General features: G+C 43.8%; 1 protein-coding gene and 1 long non-coding RNA gene across 2 annotated transcripts in view; one reads left to right on the top strand and one right to left on the bottom strand.

Moving 5' to 3' along the window:
* Hhip (Hedgehog-interacting protein) overlaps positions 1–14464 on the bottom strand; it is an 88841-nt gene extending 74377 nt beyond the window's left edge. The window contains exons 1-4 of the mRNA NM_001191817.1: positions 14186–14464; positions 8453–8645; positions 1861–2017; positions 877–1078 (exon numbers count right to left, since the gene is read on the bottom strand). Of these exons, the coding sequence (NP_001178746.1) occupies positions 877–1078; positions 1861–2017; positions 8453–8645; positions 14186–14464 (831 nt within the window). The remainder of the gene's footprint in view (positions 1–876; positions 1079–1860; positions 2018–8452; positions 8646–14185) is intronic.
* Positions 14465–15177: 713 nt separating this feature from the next.
* Positions 15178–18398, top strand: LOC134483509 (uncharacterized). Its single transcript, XR_010060338.1, has 2 exons — positions 15178–15314; positions 18037–18398. It is a non-coding gene; the product is annotated as an uncharacterized LOC134483509 (long non-coding RNA).
* The last annotated feature ends 1020 nt before the right edge of the window (positions 18399–19418 follow it).

The following is a 19418-nucleotide window of genomic DNA, read 5'->3' as shown; positions in this document are numbered from 1 at the left end:
CATTATCTGTGTCCTTATTGACTCATTCCACTTTTTTTTTAAAGTAGATACTAAACAAATATTGGGAATATAGTTTTTCTTTCATTGAGTCCTTTTGCTTCTGGTAGTCTCATTGAGAACAAGACACACATCAAATAGTTCTTGGCTACATGAGCCTCAGATTGTAAACCTTCCTTTCCACTCCAAAAAGGAAAAGGAAAACCAAGTCTTTTTGAAACTTAAGACTTGTTGGTGTCCCTCTAGCATCGCCATTAGATGGTGCCTGTGTCTCGGTTCTAGAATGCCACAGCTGCTTTATAGCACCCGACAACCAACCCCTGTTACAACCAGCACCGTCTGCTATTCATGTAACATGAACGGGACATTTTATTTATACACCTACGTTATTTGACTGGTGAATTCAAATTATGTATTCTATAGATAACTAAGTTTTGATTAAAAATTTGACTTACCTGTAAAAGCATTGTACAAAGAAGTCAAAGAAATATTTTTTTCATGATACAGACATAATAAAGGCATGATAAAGGAACCAATTACAATTTCCAAAATAACATCTTTCTACTGGATATGTGAATATGTAATATGAAATGTTATACCCATTGACTAAGACCTAAAGGCAACAGTTATTTAAAATATGAGCGCTAGGTAGGGTAAATGTGAAAATATCACCCTGATTACATCACTCGGCAGCCAGTACATAAAACAAAAATGTCTTCAAACCTCTCTGTTTTGCAATTATTGAGCTCTTGACTACCTTCTTATTTTCCCTCGCAAGTATTCTTTATTTTATTAAAGAAATATGCCTTCAGGGAAGTAGAGTGCATTTAAGATAAAGCCTACACAACCAGAACAAAATAAAGAAATGAAAAGGCCAACCTTTATTCCACTCTGAACAAGTTTGTGAATGTCCAAGTAAGGCTCCTTGAGCATTTCTCCTTCTGGGGTTAGAATCTTCACGTAGCCTTCCTTCTCTAGGATGAAGAGTCGAAGGGAGCCATCCCCACTGTGCACAGCACCCACAGGCTGCCGCAGCCCACTCATGACCTCCTGGACACAGAAGCAGTTGTGTTTGTGCTTTCTAAACAAACCAGAAAAAACCAGTCAGCCCTTTTTCTAATGAAGGTGCCAAAGGATGCATTCGGTATCACCAAAGTTTATTGTCTCAAAGAACCAATGGTTTTGGAAATCGAGAAGGACTGCTAACCCAGGAGTCCTACAATACGATTCCTTTTTCTAAGTCATATCATCTTTTCAATGGAAAATAACAAGATATCATTTTCTCAGAAAGTGAAAGTGAGAATCCAAATCATTTATTCTGCAATGTCATTAGCTCATTAGCTCATCTTTCAGTGACTACAATTAAAATTTGCTTTTACTCACAATAATGAACCTTTATGAGACGGCATTTAAGGAGAATGTTCTAAGATCTATTTATATAAAGAAAAACTGATTTGCTAATAATAATTGTGCTGAATATTTCCATGGTGCCATAAAGCTAACAACAATCATAAAATCCAAGTTGAACACTGTGCCCATAAAATTCCCATGAGTCACAGAGAAGCCAAGCTCATAACATAGGATTATGTCTAAGTATTAAATGCATTTAACCTATAATTTTAGGGGAGCAAAGTACTATGAAGGAAAATGGCCTTAATGCATGTGGAGTCTATGACTCCTGGACATAAGCATACATAGGGGTGTTGCTGTCAAAACCACAAATTTGTTACTTTTTTTTCTTTAAGAGTAAAAAGGTTGGGAGGATGGGGAGGGAGGGAGGGAGAGAGGAGAGAGGGAAGAGAGAGAGAGAGAGAGAGAGAGAGAGAGAGAGAGAGAGAGAGAGAGAGAGAGAATTGTATGGACCTGCTGATCTCTTCGACTTTCTCATAGTCTTCCATCTGGTCCAAATAGTTAGATGCTGGTCCTCTGACTTGCTTTCTCGGGAAGTCTGGAAAGCATAACCCAGCATCTTTTCTTGCATAGTAAAAGCAAAATTCATCAGCAGTTGTTTGAAGAAGACCTTTAAAGAGACAACGTAGGAAGACTCATTAGGACCTGCGTAGTAAAACCAGCTTGTTTGAAAGACGGGGCATATGGCCAGAGACGACTTGTAGAGACTGTACAAATAATCCCAGGGAGGCCCAGACTGCAGCAATAGGACAGGGAAAGCACAGGGGACAGAGGGAGATGCTCTTTTCTTCTTTAAACACATTTAAGAGTTCCGGTAAGGGCTGGAGAGACGGCTCAATGGTTAAGAGCACTGACTGTTCTTCCAGAGGTCCTGAGTTCAACTCCCAGCAACCACATGGTGGCTCACAACCATCTGTAATAGGATCCGATGCTCTCTTCTGGTGTGTCTGAGGACAGCTGCAGTGTACTCATATACATAAAATAAATAAATAAATCTTTAAAAAAAAAGAGTTCTGGTAAAAGTATAATTTACACTGAGTACTTTTAAAAGATTTAGGTATCCGTCCATATGGTGTGCATGTGTATTCCTTCATGTGTTTATGTGCACCACATATGTGCAGGAGTCTGAGGAGGCCAGAAGGGCATCAGATCCCCTGGAACTGGAGTCACAGACAGTTGTGAGCTGCCAATGTGGGTACTGGAAATGGAACCCAGGTCCTCTGTAAGAGCAGTCAGTGATGTTTACCACTGAGCCATCCTCTCCAGGCCCCCCTTCTGGCTACTTGAAAGGCTACATGAAAGACATGTTATAAAAGCCCAATGACATGTTATAAAAACCCAGTGGCAAAATGTACTGGGATACCACAAGTCCCTGTGTTGACTCTCCCCAAGCTTCCTTGTTGATCACAGCTTACATGTGTGAGCTGACCTCATTGCTAATTAGTGTAATTTTTCTACAGTACTAAATACTTTCCTAAAAAGAACACATGACAAGTGGTCTATTGTTTGCTGATTCTCTTAATGCAATGCATTCATATGGAGATAGCAAAAGTCTCCATATTAAATTAATGACCCACTGTGTGATCTTTAAGCAAGGGATGGATGCTAATTCTAATTTCAATTATTGTGAAGGCCTTTTTCTTGAACTTTTTCCCCTAAGGGATAATGACAATATATATTTAAGTGATCTCATCTATCTTCTTAAGAGGAAAAACTGACACACCCATGAACAAAAACATGATAGATTACATGATAGATTTACTAAGCAGGTGGGTAAAATAAAGATGTTCCTTATTAAAACTTGGTGTGTGTGTGTGTGTGTGTGTGTGTGTGTGTGTGTGTGTGTGTGTATGCGCACATGTGCAGCGTGAGAACACAGATGTAATTGTAGAGGTCAGAAGCCAACATCTGATGTTTTCCTCGACTCTTCCTCTCCTTAGTCTCTGAGGCAAGGCCCCTCATTGACTGAGAAGCTCCCAGATTCCATGGCACTGGCTACCCAGTGCTCCCTAAGGAACCTTCTACCTCAGTTTCCCCATCCCTGGGGTTGCAGCTCTCCCCTCTGTGCCCAGCTTTTCGCATGCACACTGGGGATTGATCTCAGGTCCTCATGCAAGCACTTTGCTGACTGAGTCATCCCCCCAACCCTACGAGAATTTGTAGAAGTACAGCTCCCCTTCTCTATGAAATTCAAAGCTTTAAGTCAGAAGGAAAATATAGAAAATTTTGACTATATCTATAGTTTGAGGTAATAAGATCCTGGTCTTATCAATGAGATGCATCTGTAGTCTGAAGATGTGCACTTTCCAAGCATGTCTTTTTAAAATCAGGATCTGGGTTAAGGACATACATGCTGGAGCTCTTGTCCAACCACTCAAAGCCCAGTCTTGATATTAACACTGTTTCGAGATAAAAGCATCAGGCAACTTAGTCAGAGTTCAAAAATTATATAGCAAATTCAGGTTTTGCAAGAGTTTCTAAGAACAAGATTTGGGGCTGGGCCAAGTCAGGCTTATTGATAGAGTTTTCAAGATACTCAAAGCTCTCTTCCAGTGGGCTTGACCTGGGTCAACCCAAACTTCAGAACAAACCAACCTTGGGGTGAAAGCGTCCCACGTGATAAAGCACGAGATACATTTTGACCTCACTTTTGGGTGAAATGTATTTATTACCTTTTAATGCCTGACAGAGACTCTTTAAGAGCAAGTTCTGCTTAGGCTGTTGGGAAATATTACAAGTTGGGGAAGGCCAGGAAAAGTGTGTACCTTCAGGGGTGTGTGCACACAAATATGCAGGGCACTGTGTGTGCCCTTAGTGGTGTGTGCATACAGGTATGCAAGGTACTGTGTGTGCCTTCAGGAATGTGCTATGCAGGACATGCTGTGTGCCCTCAAAGGTGTGTGTGTGTGTGTGTGTGTGTATGTGTGTGTGTGTGTGTGTGTGTATGTATGTATGTAGGTTTCTGTGTGTGCCCTCAGGAGGTGCGTGTACATAGGCATGCAGGGTACTGTGTGTGTCCTCAGTGATGCAGGGGATGGGAAAGGAGGTGTGGCAGTCAGAAGATGCTCCTTAGTAAGGGCAATGAGGAGGTTTTCTTCCTTTGAAAATCTGGTACCATCAGATATAGGAAGGAACGGGGAGTTTATTATTCATCTTGGGAGTTCACTGTAAAACATAACTTTCCCTACTCATTCCTCAGTGGTTAAGAACCCAGTTGAAAACTAAAAGTACAAAAAAAAACTGAGTAAAAATAAGAAAAGAAAAAATTAAGTTTGTTTTAAAGCAATTGGTGTATTTGCAAACTAGTATGCAGATGAAAATTCATTTTCTAATAGACTATCTTAACATTAAGCGAGAAAGTAACTTCACAAACTTGTGAACTTAGATGTCTTGATTCTTTTGACCAAGCACACAACCTTGGTTGGAAGAATTCGCTGGAGACACGTTTACTGAATATATGCGTTTAGCCTTGCCTGGATGACCACACTACGCTCAGGTCCACAAATGCAGGCATACTAGGTCTACAAATGCAGGCATACCAGGAGTATTCTTGCAGCTGTGTTTGTTAAACCCTTGGTTATTTATCAAGTATTCAGACTTTGCAGCCATTTTCCAAAGTGGTGAATCCAGCCCTGTATCCCTCACAGCACCCAATAAAAATACTGACCTGGAAAATACTCCCCAGAGTTTATTATCTCTTCCAGTTTATTTCTCACTATGTATTTTAGAGAAGTCATCTTTTACCCCTGCGTTCATCCATCATGATACGGAAAGGGGGAAGAGCTGCTGAGGTCCTGGAAGGAAGGCTGTCCATCCTGTACCTCTAGCCTTTCTCCCTGGGACTAATAAGACACATGTGTTAGGTATCTGATGGAGTCAGAACTGGGGAAACTCAGTGGACTCAAACCCTTGACCTTGGCCTCATTAGCCACAGGATTAAACCAATTGAACTAATTGGGTGCAGACCTTTCACACGGCTGGAACTGACTGGTGGGACATGACTGTCTAGAAGTGATAAAAAATCATTACGACAATAGCTACAAAGAGTAAAGCAATGCCAATGGGTGTCTCTATGTGCCTTACACCAGCTCTAATGCACGCGAAATAGCCATTCAGCTCATTCAGGCCAAAGGAAAGACCCACGGGGTAAGCAGTTTCGGTACTGGAGAAGTTTTAGGAAATTCCCTTTCTCAGTTAAGTCCACAAGTGGAGAACATTTTGATTGACAGTCTAGAGTAATACACAATTTTACTGCTTTCGAATCTCTTTTCTGTATTTATTTATTCATCAGAATTTTTTTACAAAGCACATTCCTTAGGGTTTTCCTCCTCTTCAGAGTTTTGATTAGCATAAAGAAGAGGGCATCAGAAGGAACAGCTGAGATACTGTGATCAAGTTTCCTATAAAATGAAATCTCAAAGTAGCTGTTTCCCACGCTTTGGGCTTCTGAGAGGAGTAAAAGCAGAGAGTGGACTTAAGGTGAAATGATCACAAGGTTGTCTTTGTAACCATTTCTAAAGCCCCCGTGTGCTGGAAGGTGAGGCACACTTCTGTGCTGGAGGCAGGGGCTGGTGGGAGGACTTGCGCTTCGTTCACCTCGCCTTAGGCATGGGTACCCTACCTGCCAGGACCTGGGCTGGTTAATAAATCAATGACCGTAAATGCCGCAAAGAGTGTGTGCTATTACGGGGGACAAGTATTTAAAAGTATTATCAGCATGTGACCTAAGACGAGGCTGTCCCTTCAGCTTGCAGCTAAGGTCTCCCTGGGTCTGGAGGCCGCTCTCTCCCCTCTCCACCTCTGGAGTGGGGCTTTCATGTGGTTATCTTTCGAGGCAGCCTGGGTGGCCTCAAAGAGCACTTGACATCTTGATGCACTTCAGCAGCTTTACATATACACAAACTTTGTCGAAAAATAAATTTGTCATTCGTCACCACCTAGGCTGAGCCGGGAAGTGACGCACTTGCAGTTCGGGGCCCAGGGCCGTTTGTTGTGATCTCTTTTAGTTGCTTTTCTAGGCTTGTTTCTCGCTATTTTCAACACTAAAACAACTTCAGCTACGTAAAGACCACCGTGGGGGAGACTGCGTCTAGCATGCTGAGCTTGCTGTGAGGTGATAAAGTTCAATGAAGAAGCCAAGCACTGGTATCAGTTTCAGCTAATGGTCGTAAAGGCAGGAAGTCAGCGGCAACCCCAATCTGTTATGACTTCTCTGTGGGCCATCAAGGCTACTGTGAGCGGTTCCACTTTGCATTGAGGAATGCGATAAGGGGGGGAGGACAGCTAGTTTAAGAAAAGTCAGAAACGTGGCTACAGTTTATAAAAACAGTATTCTCACATCCAAAAGGGGTTAGGTACGTGTCATGCTGTAAACGAAGGGAACAAGCAAACCTAATGTGTTTATTATTTATAAGAGTTCTATTAATTTTTTTCTATTTTTTTTTGTGGGTCTGAAAAGTACTAAGGTATGTATAGCACTTTGAAAGAGTCATCCCAGTCACAACCTACTACTCTTCAGGCTTAAATACATCTAGGTTTATAAATGGTTCATTGGAGTGATTTATGTGTGAACTTGTGCTAAGAACCCTTCTTGTTACATTTATGTTCTTCCTCCATGTTTATTCCTCTAATTAAAAAGACAGCTGCACAATTTATAAATGTCTGTGGGCGTGTTTGTATGTAGTATATGTGTGTACATGCATGCGTAAATGTAACAGCTAGCGGTTAATGGTGGTATCCTCTTCAATCCCTTCCTGTCTCATTGAACCACACAGACACACACTCTCAAGCAAGTTCCTGGGATCTGCCTGTGCCTGATCCCTGCCCTAGGCTACACATGCACAAATGACTAGGTTACACATGCATACATGACTAAGTTACACATGCATACATGACTAGGCTACACATACACACAGACTAGGCTACACATGCACACACAACTAGGCTACACATGCACACATGACTAGGCTACACATGCACATATGACTAGGTTACACATGCACACATAACTGGGCTACACATGCACCATGACTAGGCTACACATGCACACATGACTAGGCTACATAGGCACACATGACTAGGTTACACATGCACACATGACTAGGCTACACATGCACCATGACTGGGCTACACATGCACCATGACTAGGTTACACATGCACCATGACTAGGTTACACATGCACCATGACCAGGTTACACATGCACCATGACTAGGTTACACATGCACCATGACTAGGTTACACATGCACCATGACCAGGTTACACATGCACCATGACTAGGTTACACATGCACATGACTATGCCCATCTTTTTTTTTCCATAGATGCTGAGGATCTGAACTCAGAACGTCATGCTTTTGTGGTCGGTACTTTACTGACTGAGCTGCCCTTCACCCCAGGGTATAAACTTTCGGTGTTGCCCATGTTAATTCTGTTTATCAGGGTCTGGAAGGCGATGGTAGCCAGGTGTCCTGTGACACCTTGTGCAGAAGAGCGTCACAGCAATTCTGCCATCTTCTCATGGTACGATATAGATTATCAGGAGAGTTCTCTTGGGACGCAGTTCTCTCTGTGTCCAAATGGCAGGACTTCAGAGTTCTACCCACCGCATGGATTCTAAGGCATGGATTTGTCACTGTATGTGAATGCTTAGTTAGACCTCACTTTGGGGAATTCCTCGTCACACTTTACCCAAAGAAATATCACTGAAGTCGGCTGGTGCTCCCTTATCCCATGCTGGCTCTGTAGTAGAAGGAGAGACCTCCCTGCTCATGTGTAAGAGGTTTACCATTTGCCTTAGGATCTTAATGGGAAACTTAAACCATTAGAACAAGGTTTAGTGTCGTGTTTGCCCGCTCAAATATGCAATAAAACGTAAGACTTTGGAAAAGTTGGTTATGAAGTAAAATAAGGAGGAAAGCACAATTTGCAACACCTGTAAGCAAACCTTGAAGGGCGGGGGCCTCAAAAAGATTCTTGGCAATGTTTAAATGTGTGTGTGTGTGTGTGTGTGTGTGTGTGTGTGTGTGCTGTGTTTTGTCTTTTACCTGGAATATGGCCCCGACAAGTGTAAAAGAATTCTTTGCAGTAGTCCTTGCAGAGGAGTGGAAGTGCAAGGTCTCCATCCAGGACATCTCTTTCAGGTGAGAAGAACAGGCTCTGGGAGTGGGGAGAGCAAGGAGCACATTTGATCTCCTCCAGGAGCCTCCCACATTCTGTGTTGTTGGTGGCAGAAAAGATCTGAAAGCCACAAATCAGAAACACATCTCATTAGTCATGAGAAAAGTGAACTTTGTCAGGTTTCCCCCACCCCTTTCAATCATGTGAGCACAGAAGTCTAATTCAGATAAAAAGAGTGACTGTCACAGTACGGTTTCTCAGAAGGATGCACGTTATCTCTGAGGCCAGGGTGAGGAGAGGAAGGTCAGAGGAGGATGCACAGAAGCTCCTCTTGTCTGTAGGAATTCAAATGTATGAATCTGTCCTTTTGCTGTTAGAATTGAGATGTATACAGACTGTTGAACGCTCGACCCACTTCCTCTGACTCAGAGCATATATTGAGTAGTATTTTCCCCTAAAAATTGAATATCTTTATCCAAGTGTGTCCAAAGTGTAATTTAAACACATGGCTTATTTGTGTCATGACTGAAAAATATATTTAATTCCTAAAGCTCCTAATATGATTTCCAAAGTGTGCTTAAATAGCATTTTGGTAAACTTCTACTTGTTCCCAATCTGCAGACTGTACTGGGCACTGCCTTTCGTGGTCTATAAAAATACCCCACAGTGGGCCAAATAGGCTTAAGACCCATTTTAAACATTCATTATATCTTAGCCAGGAAAAACTTTTTAGCTGGCTCCTTAGGCATTTTATATGCATGAATAAATATGGAGCCTAATGAAGGTGCATTTGTACAGTGAGTCGTTATTTTAATGGAAAAATACTTTTTATCACTATTCACACATTGATAAGTCCTTCATTGCAGTCAGATCAACTCGAAGGACTTGATTACTTGAATTAATAACTCGTCAGTAGAATGGGTCTTAGCAACAGTGTTCACTTGGAAACCTAATTTGAGGAATCCTTCAGTAAGTATAGGGGACAGTATTAGCATAATATCTGATAAATAAAATTAGTGCTACCTAAATCAAGCACTAATTCGCCCACGCATAGACTACAACATGCCACAGCGTGTGTATTTTATAGTATTTCCATGTGGACTTCTTGAGTATTTCTCTGGAACAACGTGTTAAAATGAAAAGTTTGAAACTTTGGAAAAGTGTTTAGCTCTTTAAAACAGATATTTCTTTTACAAGTTAAGCTAATTTGAATAAATAATCTAGCCAGTGTTTTTTCTGGATTATAATAAGACAAGGGTCTTAAAAAGAAAACCCATATCTAAAGAACGAGGTAATCTAAATCCAGAGTCTAAAGTGGCTATTCTAGTTCAGAAAAAAAATCATGTGTATATTATAACTACTTGGAGTATTCCAAAGTTATTAATCATAGTTGCATATACATTTTAATTTTTATCAGTTTGTTTAAGTGACAATTGACTAAACGGTCCAAGTTTTCTAAAAGAAAACATATACCAGACACTTAGAATTTGCATTCCAAGAATGTTTTTAATGTCTTTTATTGTCCACCCGGAGACCTCACAGGATCTATTCAACATGAAGAGTGTATAGCTTAGTTCTGTTTATTTCTCATACAGCAATCCTCCAAGGACTAAACAATAGCAGGGAGCCCAAGCCACCTCTCCTGCTCTCTGACAACCGGGCTGTAATTACCTTCGCTTTTATGGAGACGGTTTGTGCTGCTCTTTTTTGAAAGAGCTGACACAGAATGGTCCCATGTTCTCTTCCAGCTGTTCTTCCAGAAGAGCCTGCTTTTAGTGCCTAAAGAATTTTGTCTCTTACAATTTTTGGAATGTGTCCTACCCACAAGATCCCTCATCAAACGTCTCACAAATAGGCTTCCATAAATTATCTGAAATCAAGTAGAATATTATTCTTGTTAAGGTTTGACGCTGTTCCGGCCCAGCAGGATGGTAACATTTTACTCCGTGTGAGGTCTGCAGTATAAACACCTATTTGAAGATAGATAGAGTCATCATTCTGGCTTTGGTTTCAATGAACCAATAGTCTCGCTGAAGTCAATGAAACTGACTCAGCCCAAGCACACCAGTTTAGACGGATGAGTCCTGGTGTGCTGTGCCGAGGGAGGCAGACTTACCCCCTCTTCTCTTTCTTTCTCTCCTCCAACGTGCCTGGCGCGGGCACACAGGTTCTTAACTTTATGCCTGACGTTGCTTTCAGTCATTAAGAAGAAAGTTAGATCAATTCCTTGTTTTAATTTGTAAAAGCCAAACACACAGTCATTAAGTTCTAGTGGTCTAGCTAGATCTACTTTGGAGATCGTGTAAAAGCTGGAACCATGATTACAGTCAGCCTAGGAAGAACAGGGGCTGCGGCTGACTAATCTGTTACATTTGGCAGTTCACCCTTTCATCTGTAGCCAGGGGAAAGTGAAATCTTCGTGGGGAAAGGTAAAATAAGTGGGGTCTGCAGACAGCCCCATGCTTACAACTTATCAGCAGAGACGTCAGTGGCAGAGACCCCCTTATCTTTCTCTTTATCCATCAAATAACTGAATAAAGAGGTAAAAAGGAACCCACGTGGGTTCCATGAAGGGATAAAAGGAGGAAAAACATGACAGTATATTATGATGTCGCTTTAAGATCACTTGGTCCACAGAAAAGCCATTTCTAAAAACTCATATGCCTGCAAGACTGTTCAGCTGTTGGGCAGAACACACGCGCTGCAGTATAGTGCCGGATTATGTCATTAAAGAGTTCAGTTTCAATTTTAGGCTAATATGTAAATAGATCATTGTCCCAAGGCAGCTGTTAAAGGGACCTCAGGATGAGTTATTTGTTTAGTTGGATGTGGTCAACAATAGCCTTTGTCCCTGCAAGGGCCAGAGCAAACAAATGATTGTAAAAGGGCACACTTGAAAACAATTACTTCTCACCCATTCCTTGACAGCTTTGGCTGTGAAACCACCAAGGCAGAGAGAGAGAGAGAGAGAGAGAGAGAGAGAGAGAGAGAGAGAGAGAGAGAGAGACTGTTCCTCTGTAACTACAAGTTAAGTTTTAGAACTGGGGAACTGGGTATTTTGACAGGGTGTAGATTCAACTTGGCTAATGAGAATTAGATCATTTTATCATGCAGTATTTAGGGTCTGCATCCATTTTGCTAAGACAATATATCCTGCTAAATTTTGGCATCTCTTATGTGTTACCGTAGTTAATGCATACCATTATGTTATATTACATAACATAATTAAAACCTACAAGGAACTCAAACATCAGAACATAGCAATGGAGTCCGAGAAACTGAACTAAATGTTAGCTGACTAAAGAAAGTTTGTGAGTCCAGCAACTGGATTTAACTGCTTAACTGAGCATGCTCAGCCTTATTATCTATTTGTCTTAAAAATTTCTCCCTTCAGGAAACTCTGCGTAATACTTCTCTTGAAAAGTTGATAAAATGCAAAGATCTTTTCTGGGAATATTTTTCTTCTGTAAATAACAATAACAAATGCCCACCCTCCCACCCCACCCCCATCTCTCTTGTACACGAATTTATAAAATGAAGCCCTAACATACACTATAATCCAGGAAGGCTTATGGGGAAAGGGAAACACTGATGTTTATTATAAAATAACATGTTTTACAAACTATTAAAATTTGAGAACGTAGGTCACGAATACATGGGCATGGCTGTTCCAAATCTCTGCCTTGAACAATTTGAGTATTGTTTATAAACCTCTTGCAATAGAGCAGCAGAGCCTGCAGAATCCGACTGGGTTTGCACGTTTTCCAAACAAATCTGGTGGAGTCTGCTAGAGATTGGGAGAGCTTACACAGGCACATGCACAGCTAGCACGGCAGACCTTGCCTACGTAATTACTTTCCTTATTTTTTTCCTAATGTATCTCCCCTTAAGTATTATAACCTCCCTCCCACCCCCAGTCTGCTCCCTTAGTCCTTCTCCTCACTCTGGAACCAAGTTTGTATTCCACATGTTTCTGGAAGAGGTCAGCACTGCAGGGGGCCCTAGATCTTCCTTCTATTCGCAGCATACACTACACACAGGGACACTTGATGTCGAGTAAATATTTCTACACCTTTCTCTGAGTTTCCCCCTCGGGGGTGGGGGTGGGGACTCCCGGAGAAGTCTTTAAGATGCTCAGGACTGAGCTGTTTCTGTAGCTTCATTCAATTAGGAGGCTGGGGCTTAATGACATTGTCGTGAATAAAACGCTGGGATATGTGTTCCCCGTCTCAGACTACTGCTGCATACGGTAAGAATAAAGAGTGAGCTTCAGCTGAAACCCACAGAAGACAGCTCTCACTCATCTGGGAATAGAGGGAGCTGGACAAACGTTCCCTCAAAAGGCATGGACATTTGGACAGAGCTGGCGACTGGAAGAGAATGATGTTCTCTAGTTTCAGCCATTAGTGAACCAACTAACAAACACAATGGTGGTGTTGTTACTCCCCGGCCATAAGCAACAGGACGCTGTGTGTGGGCGGCAGTTTAGTGGGGGGGAGGATAAGTCGACCCCTTTTTGTCCTATTGATTTTTTCCCTATTTGCATGACTTGAGCAAATTAAATGATGCAATATGGCTTTTTGTTACAAAACAAAGTGAGAGGTACCACCCAGACACATATGTTGATTCGCAGGAGCTGTTTACATGATAATAGGGTGAAATCTACCGTGAACTGAGCACAAAAATTAGATTCAGCCTGGGCATTTTTTTTTTAATGCCTGGGCCAGCAAGAGTGGAGCACAAGTTTTCCGAGTGTCTCTCAGACCTTGACAACTGCAGAGTTGTAACAGAGGAATTCTTAATTAAACCTAAAATGGGCAAAGAGAGCTCCCGGGAGCAGAGACACCTGATTGTTTATCTCCCCGTGCAGTGATTGTTAATGGCAGGATCCCGCAGACAGCACACAGCACACAGCATCCCACGTAAAAAAAAATCTGATGCAGAATCAAGACCAACGACCTCTTGCATTGGGGGGTTGGGGGGAAAGACACTTCTTGGATAAGCTAATCAACGCATGGGAAGTTCATATGTCATCACTCATAAATATGAGTTTCTAGACAAGATCCTCCTAGACCACGTAGCACTGGTGAAAACCTGGATCTTAGATCCACAAGAAGAAACCACCGAGTAAGAAGCTCCAGCAAAATCTGAGTTCTTAAGGTACCAGGAACTCCCTTCTCCTGGCTTAACCATTGTCATGCAAGCTAGACCCATCGGATTGCGTTTAGGATTAGAAACCAACAGAGCCCAGATAGCTTTTATAATTCAACCCGCTCTCTAGTTAGAACACGTGGAGAAAACTGAACAAATCTTTTTCACCCCAGAAGAATAAACCGGAAACCACAGCCACCCTAATTTACAGTTCCATCTCACCAAGTGCTCCATTTGATCCAAAACACACTGTTAATCCCTATTCTTTTGAAATATTTACTCAGCCCCGGACGCGGGTACCACAGAAACGACTCTCTACAGATAGGCAAGTTTGACCAGCATCCCCGCAACCGGCTCGAGGGGAGGAAGAGCTATCGGTACACCGCTGAGAACACATGCCCGAAACAATCACCTTAGAAAAGTTATCAGAACTATCCAAATAAGTTTGGACTCCCTTGTAGTAATCAGCATCTCAGCAAGCTGCATGTAGGAGGCTGGGGACTGCCTACCTTGTTCTCCAGACGCCCCAATCCAGGGCTGTCACTCTGCAGGCAGCAGGATACTCTTGGGTAGAAGCCACCACACAGAATCTCTCCTCCACTCAGCAGCTCCAGCTGGGACATCATCCTCCTGTCCCTTCTTTTCAGGCGCTTTGGGGGGCTCCCATTCAGGCACCTTCTCCTCCTCGCTCCGCTCCCTTCGCTCCTTTCCCCAAACTTGGCATCTCCTTCAAAGAAGCCCAGAGCCACGGCCAGCAGTAGCAGCTTAAACGAGAGCATCTTCAGCATCGTCTGCCCGGAGCAGCAGGGGCAGGACGCGGGAGGATGGGGTGGGGGAAAAGGCCACTGCCCAGCAGGGGCACTAGGGCGCAGTTCCAGGAGAGTGCTGCGGGGCAGCGGGACACTCTCGGGGGCAGAGGGAGGTGGCTGGGGAAGAAAGATGTAGAGCTATGCAACTTTGCCTTAGGGCAGCCGGAGGAGCAGCAAGATAAAGTGCAGATGACACTTGTCCGCAACCTTGCCAGCGTCTGTTGGGTTAGGGGCTTTCCACAGCAGTTGGGAAGTGGGAGGAGAAGGAGTTGGAAGAGGAGGAGGAAGGAGAGGAGAAGACAGTCATAGAACTTCGCTTGTCCGCTGAATGGGAGTTGTTTAGGTGAGACAGTAGCAGGAACCGAAAGGGCGGCGGTGGCGGCGGCGGGCCGGGCGGAGGCAGGGCCGGCGCTGGGTTCCCGAGGATGCTGAGGTCTCCTCTGCCGGCGGCTGCAGCTTCTCACACAGCCTCTCATGTTTCGTTCCCTCTTTTCTTCTTCTTTTTAACTAGCGCGCGGGGAGGTGCTGCCACCGCGCGCCCCTTGACGTCACCGCCGCTCGCGCGCCCCCGCCCGGGATGGGGGAGAGGGGAGGGGGTGGCCCGGGAGCAAGCGCTCGCCTGGGCCCAGGGTGGCCTCCGGCTGCGACGGGGCGGGGACGGAGGAGTTCGGAGGGGGGGGCACGGGGGAGCCCTCCGAGCCAGCCTCCGGGGCTCGGAACCTGGAACGCCACCGTGCCGGGGTGGGGGGTGGCCTGGCCGCGATGCCCAGCCTGGGACGAAAGTACGTTGCTGCCATTCAAGGCGACCGGGCTGAGGCTCCCAGATGGTGTGAGTAGAAGGGGACCACCGGAAGGGGAGAACGGAGGGATCGTTGCCTGGCTTCGCCCACCGGGTCTGGTTCCCTCAGCCGGGGAAGTGATGTACTCAGTCAGTGGGCTGGAGCCGGCGGCTCGGAGCTTGTTGGTGCCTTTTCTTCTCTGGCAGGCATGGACAAATGCTGCTCTTCAGTGATCCTGGAGAGGAGAGAGAACCTCCTCCAGATGCTGCAAATTTTTGCATAGGCAGAGGTGGCTTGGAGACTTCTGAAAAGGGCCACCCACAGGTCCTCGCTGAAGTTCTTGGAGCTACTGCGATGGGCACAGAGACGTGTGGTTAGCAGCATTGGGTATCCCGGAGAGAGCTGAACCGGAGTCCTTCCCCAGGCAGATATGGGCTTAGGCAAGATGACCTAAAAGGGCTACCTGTAAACCCAGACTAAGTCGTCTGCAAGACACCTGTAGATATCTCTAGCTGACTGTTCTGCATGCATTTATAAAGTACACGTGCACACACACACCCCTGTGCACAAACTTCCTGGTATTCAAATAGAGAGGAGGAAGAATTTAGTCTTCTATGTGAAGTGTAGAAACACAAGCCCCACACAATTCTCTATGTACAAATATCATTGTCCTAACTGGATAAGCTCTGCTTAGAGAATTTCTAGAAAAGTGTTCGTAGTATCAAGAACGGTGACTTCACGTTTCCTGAAGCTCTGCGGCATTAGGACAAGCCTCCCAGGAGCTGTGTGTGAAATGTGCCTTTCTGTCTATTTGGGAATTTAACAGGGAAGCCGCTTTCCTGGTAGATGGCTTTTAATGAGGGATAAAACTGTTTTTCCCATTTTGGCAATAGAGGAATGTTCACCATATTTGGAAACAGATTTCACCAAGCTCCAGTGGAAGTTGGAGTTGGAGCTGGTAACGAATGGCTTTCAAAGTGCTATCAGGGGTTAGGTGAGCCTTGTCCCTGAATTTTGGGTTACATTTTATGTGTGAAGTTAGAGTTTCTTAAGCAAGAGAAGTGAGCAGTTAGAATAAAACTAAAGCCTGCACACACATGTGGCCTAGCCACCAGCTTAAGGAAATGCCTCCAAGACGGCCATACACGACAGTATACATGTTACTGTAGAAACTACTCTGGTTCCCATGTCTAACATGCAGCCTGCTTAGAAGTCTTCCGACATCAAATAAATCACACTCAGGATTTTAAGGCTTTAAAAGTTCTCACTTTTGTATTTATTGATATGAGTTCTATCAAGATTAAGTCTCTGGCATAATTCCATGTAATTGGGATTCCAGAACCCCTCTACAATGTGTGTAAGGCTTTGTTCCTAGATTCTAGTTTAATGTCTTTTCCTAAAATGAAAATCCTTCTAAAATATCTCAGTTGTTCAAGCTCTCACTCCTAAGTGATAAATTCATAATATGGTTGGGCCAGGCCCTCCTGTGCTGTGCTTTTCCAGATCAAGAGAACCTGAGGTGAAGTGATACTGGGTTTTACGAAATCATGCTTCTGTTATAAGGTGTGATCTTAAATGTCAAGGGGAGAGCATTTCTAAATGATCCAAAGGAGACAAACTTATTTCCTTCTTGTCTTCTTGGGACAAAGGATTGGGTATCTAAGGCTGGCCTTTAAGGATGACTTTGAACTATGGATGCTTCTGCATCCTTAGTGTCAGAATTATAAATGAGGGCCGTTATGCCTGCTTGAGGCAGTGCTCAGAATAAAATCCCAGGGCTTTCAGAGACCTATAGTAGAACCAGACATAGCAGGCTAAGTAAGTAAGTAAGTAAGCAAATAAATACAATCAGCGGAAAGATTCCTAATGATGTTCTGCTATACTCATAGGTAGGAACCTCCTCTATTCATCATCAGAGAGGCCGTCTCAGGAGCAGATGCAGATATCCACAACCTCACATCAGGCAGAGAGCAAGCCCAGGTTGGAGATCTCCAGTGGTTCCCTGCCCTTTGAGCTTGGAAGTTTAGGGAATTCCAGGGAACCCAGAGGACGAGGGAAGAAGGAATTGTGGGAGCCAGAAGGGTCAAGGGCACCAGGAGGAATCAACTAAGGAGGGCTCATGACCGCTCATGAGACTGAAGTAGCAATCATGGAGCCTACATAGGTCTGCACTAGGTCTTCTGCACCTCTTATGTTTGCTGGCTTGGTCTTTTGGGGGGACTTCTGACCATGGGGGTGGAACTCCGGGTCTCTCTGACTTTTTTACCTGGTCTTGGGACCCTTTTCCTCCTACTGGGTTGCCTCGCTAGCCTTGATGTGAGGATTTGCGCCTTATCACTTTGTATCTGTGTCATGTTTAGTTGATGTCCCTGGGAGGCCTGCTCTTTTCTAGGGGAAGATAGGGATGGGGAGTGGGAAGGGGAGAGGGTGAATCTGGGGGAGAAGGAAGGGGAGACTGAAAAGAGTGGTGGGAGGGGAAGCTGCAGTCAGGATGTATTGTATGAGAGAAGAAAAAATAACTAAAAATTAAATAAGCATTCCAGGGCTTTATGTATGCAAAACAAGCACCCTCACATCTGAGCTGCGTCCCTTCCCTTGCTTTATCTAGACACGTGCAACTGGAAATGATCTGTTCACAGTTCATCCCGAAGGCAAGAAATCTGGTCCCTTATGGGACACTGAGCTTATTCCTCATGTCACTGGTAGAATTTCTAAATGGTCACTGACTTGTGTTTTACAGGCAAACTAACTTCTGATTTTTTTTTTCCTCAGAAGACAAATTAAGAACTTAGCCCACAGCAGATCAACCGACTTCTTAGGAATCAAGGATCAAGACCAGAGTATTTCCTAAGAAAGCTTCCTTGGATGTTGCAACAAGGGAGCAGAGCCATTTGCACACCTGGACAAATCAGAAGGATCGTTTTCAGCCTTTCTACCTTGTTTAAGAAACATGTACACACAGCAATTGCTTTCATCCATGCATCGTTGGTATCCATAAGAAAATTCATCATGTGTGAACGAGCTATAAGTACCAGATCCAGGAACTAGATGGTTCTCTTTTTGAGTCTAATTGGGTAAAAATGAGTAAGTAACTGTGACCAATTCTCAATAAACATTACCTATTGACCATCTTACTTGAGTTGATTGTTTCTGAACATTTTGAATGGGTTAGAAAAAATCTTTTTATTGTCAACAGGGGGAACAGACATCTGAGTGTACATGAAGAATTTTAGACCTTGTCATTTCATATTGATCTCTATTCAAATCACACTACAGTGTGATGCCACAGAGGGAGAGCTCCTAAGACTTGTAGGCTGGTTAGAGTTCAGGGATATTGATTAGCACAAGGTTTGGGCAGCTGGCTGGATTTATCTCTAGTTATTCGTCTTCCTTGCTCAAGTTAGTACCGGGACCAGCAAGATGTCTTTGTAGATAAAGGAACTTGCTCCAAGCCTGACCATTTGAGTCTGATCCCTGAATGGTGGAAAGAGAAAACCAACTCCCACAACTTGTCCTGTGGTATTCACACATTTACCGTGACTTTCAACAGCATATGTGCAAGTGAACCTCCCCCCAGATATTTAAATCAGTAGCTGTGTGGAAGGCTCAGCTCTGGGCACTGCAGACACAACTGTTTAAAACTCTTGAGGAAACTTCCTTTAATAGGGAGAGATAACATCTTGATATAGATTGTACCAGATGTCCATGAGTGACAGAGAGAAAGGAGATGATGGAGAAGAGAGGGAGGCAGAGGCCTTGAAAGGAACGGCCATTTTGAAGATCAGAACGGAAAGCCGTGTACAACGCAGAGCGTAAGGAACAGGAGAGCAAATAGGATGAAGCGGGCAAGCTGGGTGTGTTCAAGGACTAGCAAACAGACTCCACCCTCCACAGTGGACACGAGTGACAGAAGAGGATGAGAGCTGTGATATCGTGAAGTATCCAGGTTCCAGACTGTATAGGATCTTTGAAGTTCCTCCTCTTAATGAGGTGCCTCTCCCAGGACAGGCAAGCACTCTACCACAGAAATGTGCCCTGCTCCAGCCAACTGTCTTTTCAAAAATAAACTTCTGGCTATTTTGATAGAGTGAGTTAAAAATGCGGAATTGAGTGAAAGGAATATTGGAGAACCGGGAAAGCATAAAAGGGACAAG

This window comes from Rattus norvegicus, chromosome 19, assembly GCF_036323735.1.
Source record: "Rattus norvegicus strain BN/NHsdMcwi chromosome 19, GRCr8, whole genome shotgun sequence".
Lineage (NCBI taxonomy): Eukaryota > Metazoa > Chordata > Mammalia > Rodentia > Muridae > Rattus > Rattus norvegicus.
Note: the sequence above shows the minus strand (reverse complement) of the source record. Positions and strands in the feature narration are given on the sequence as shown.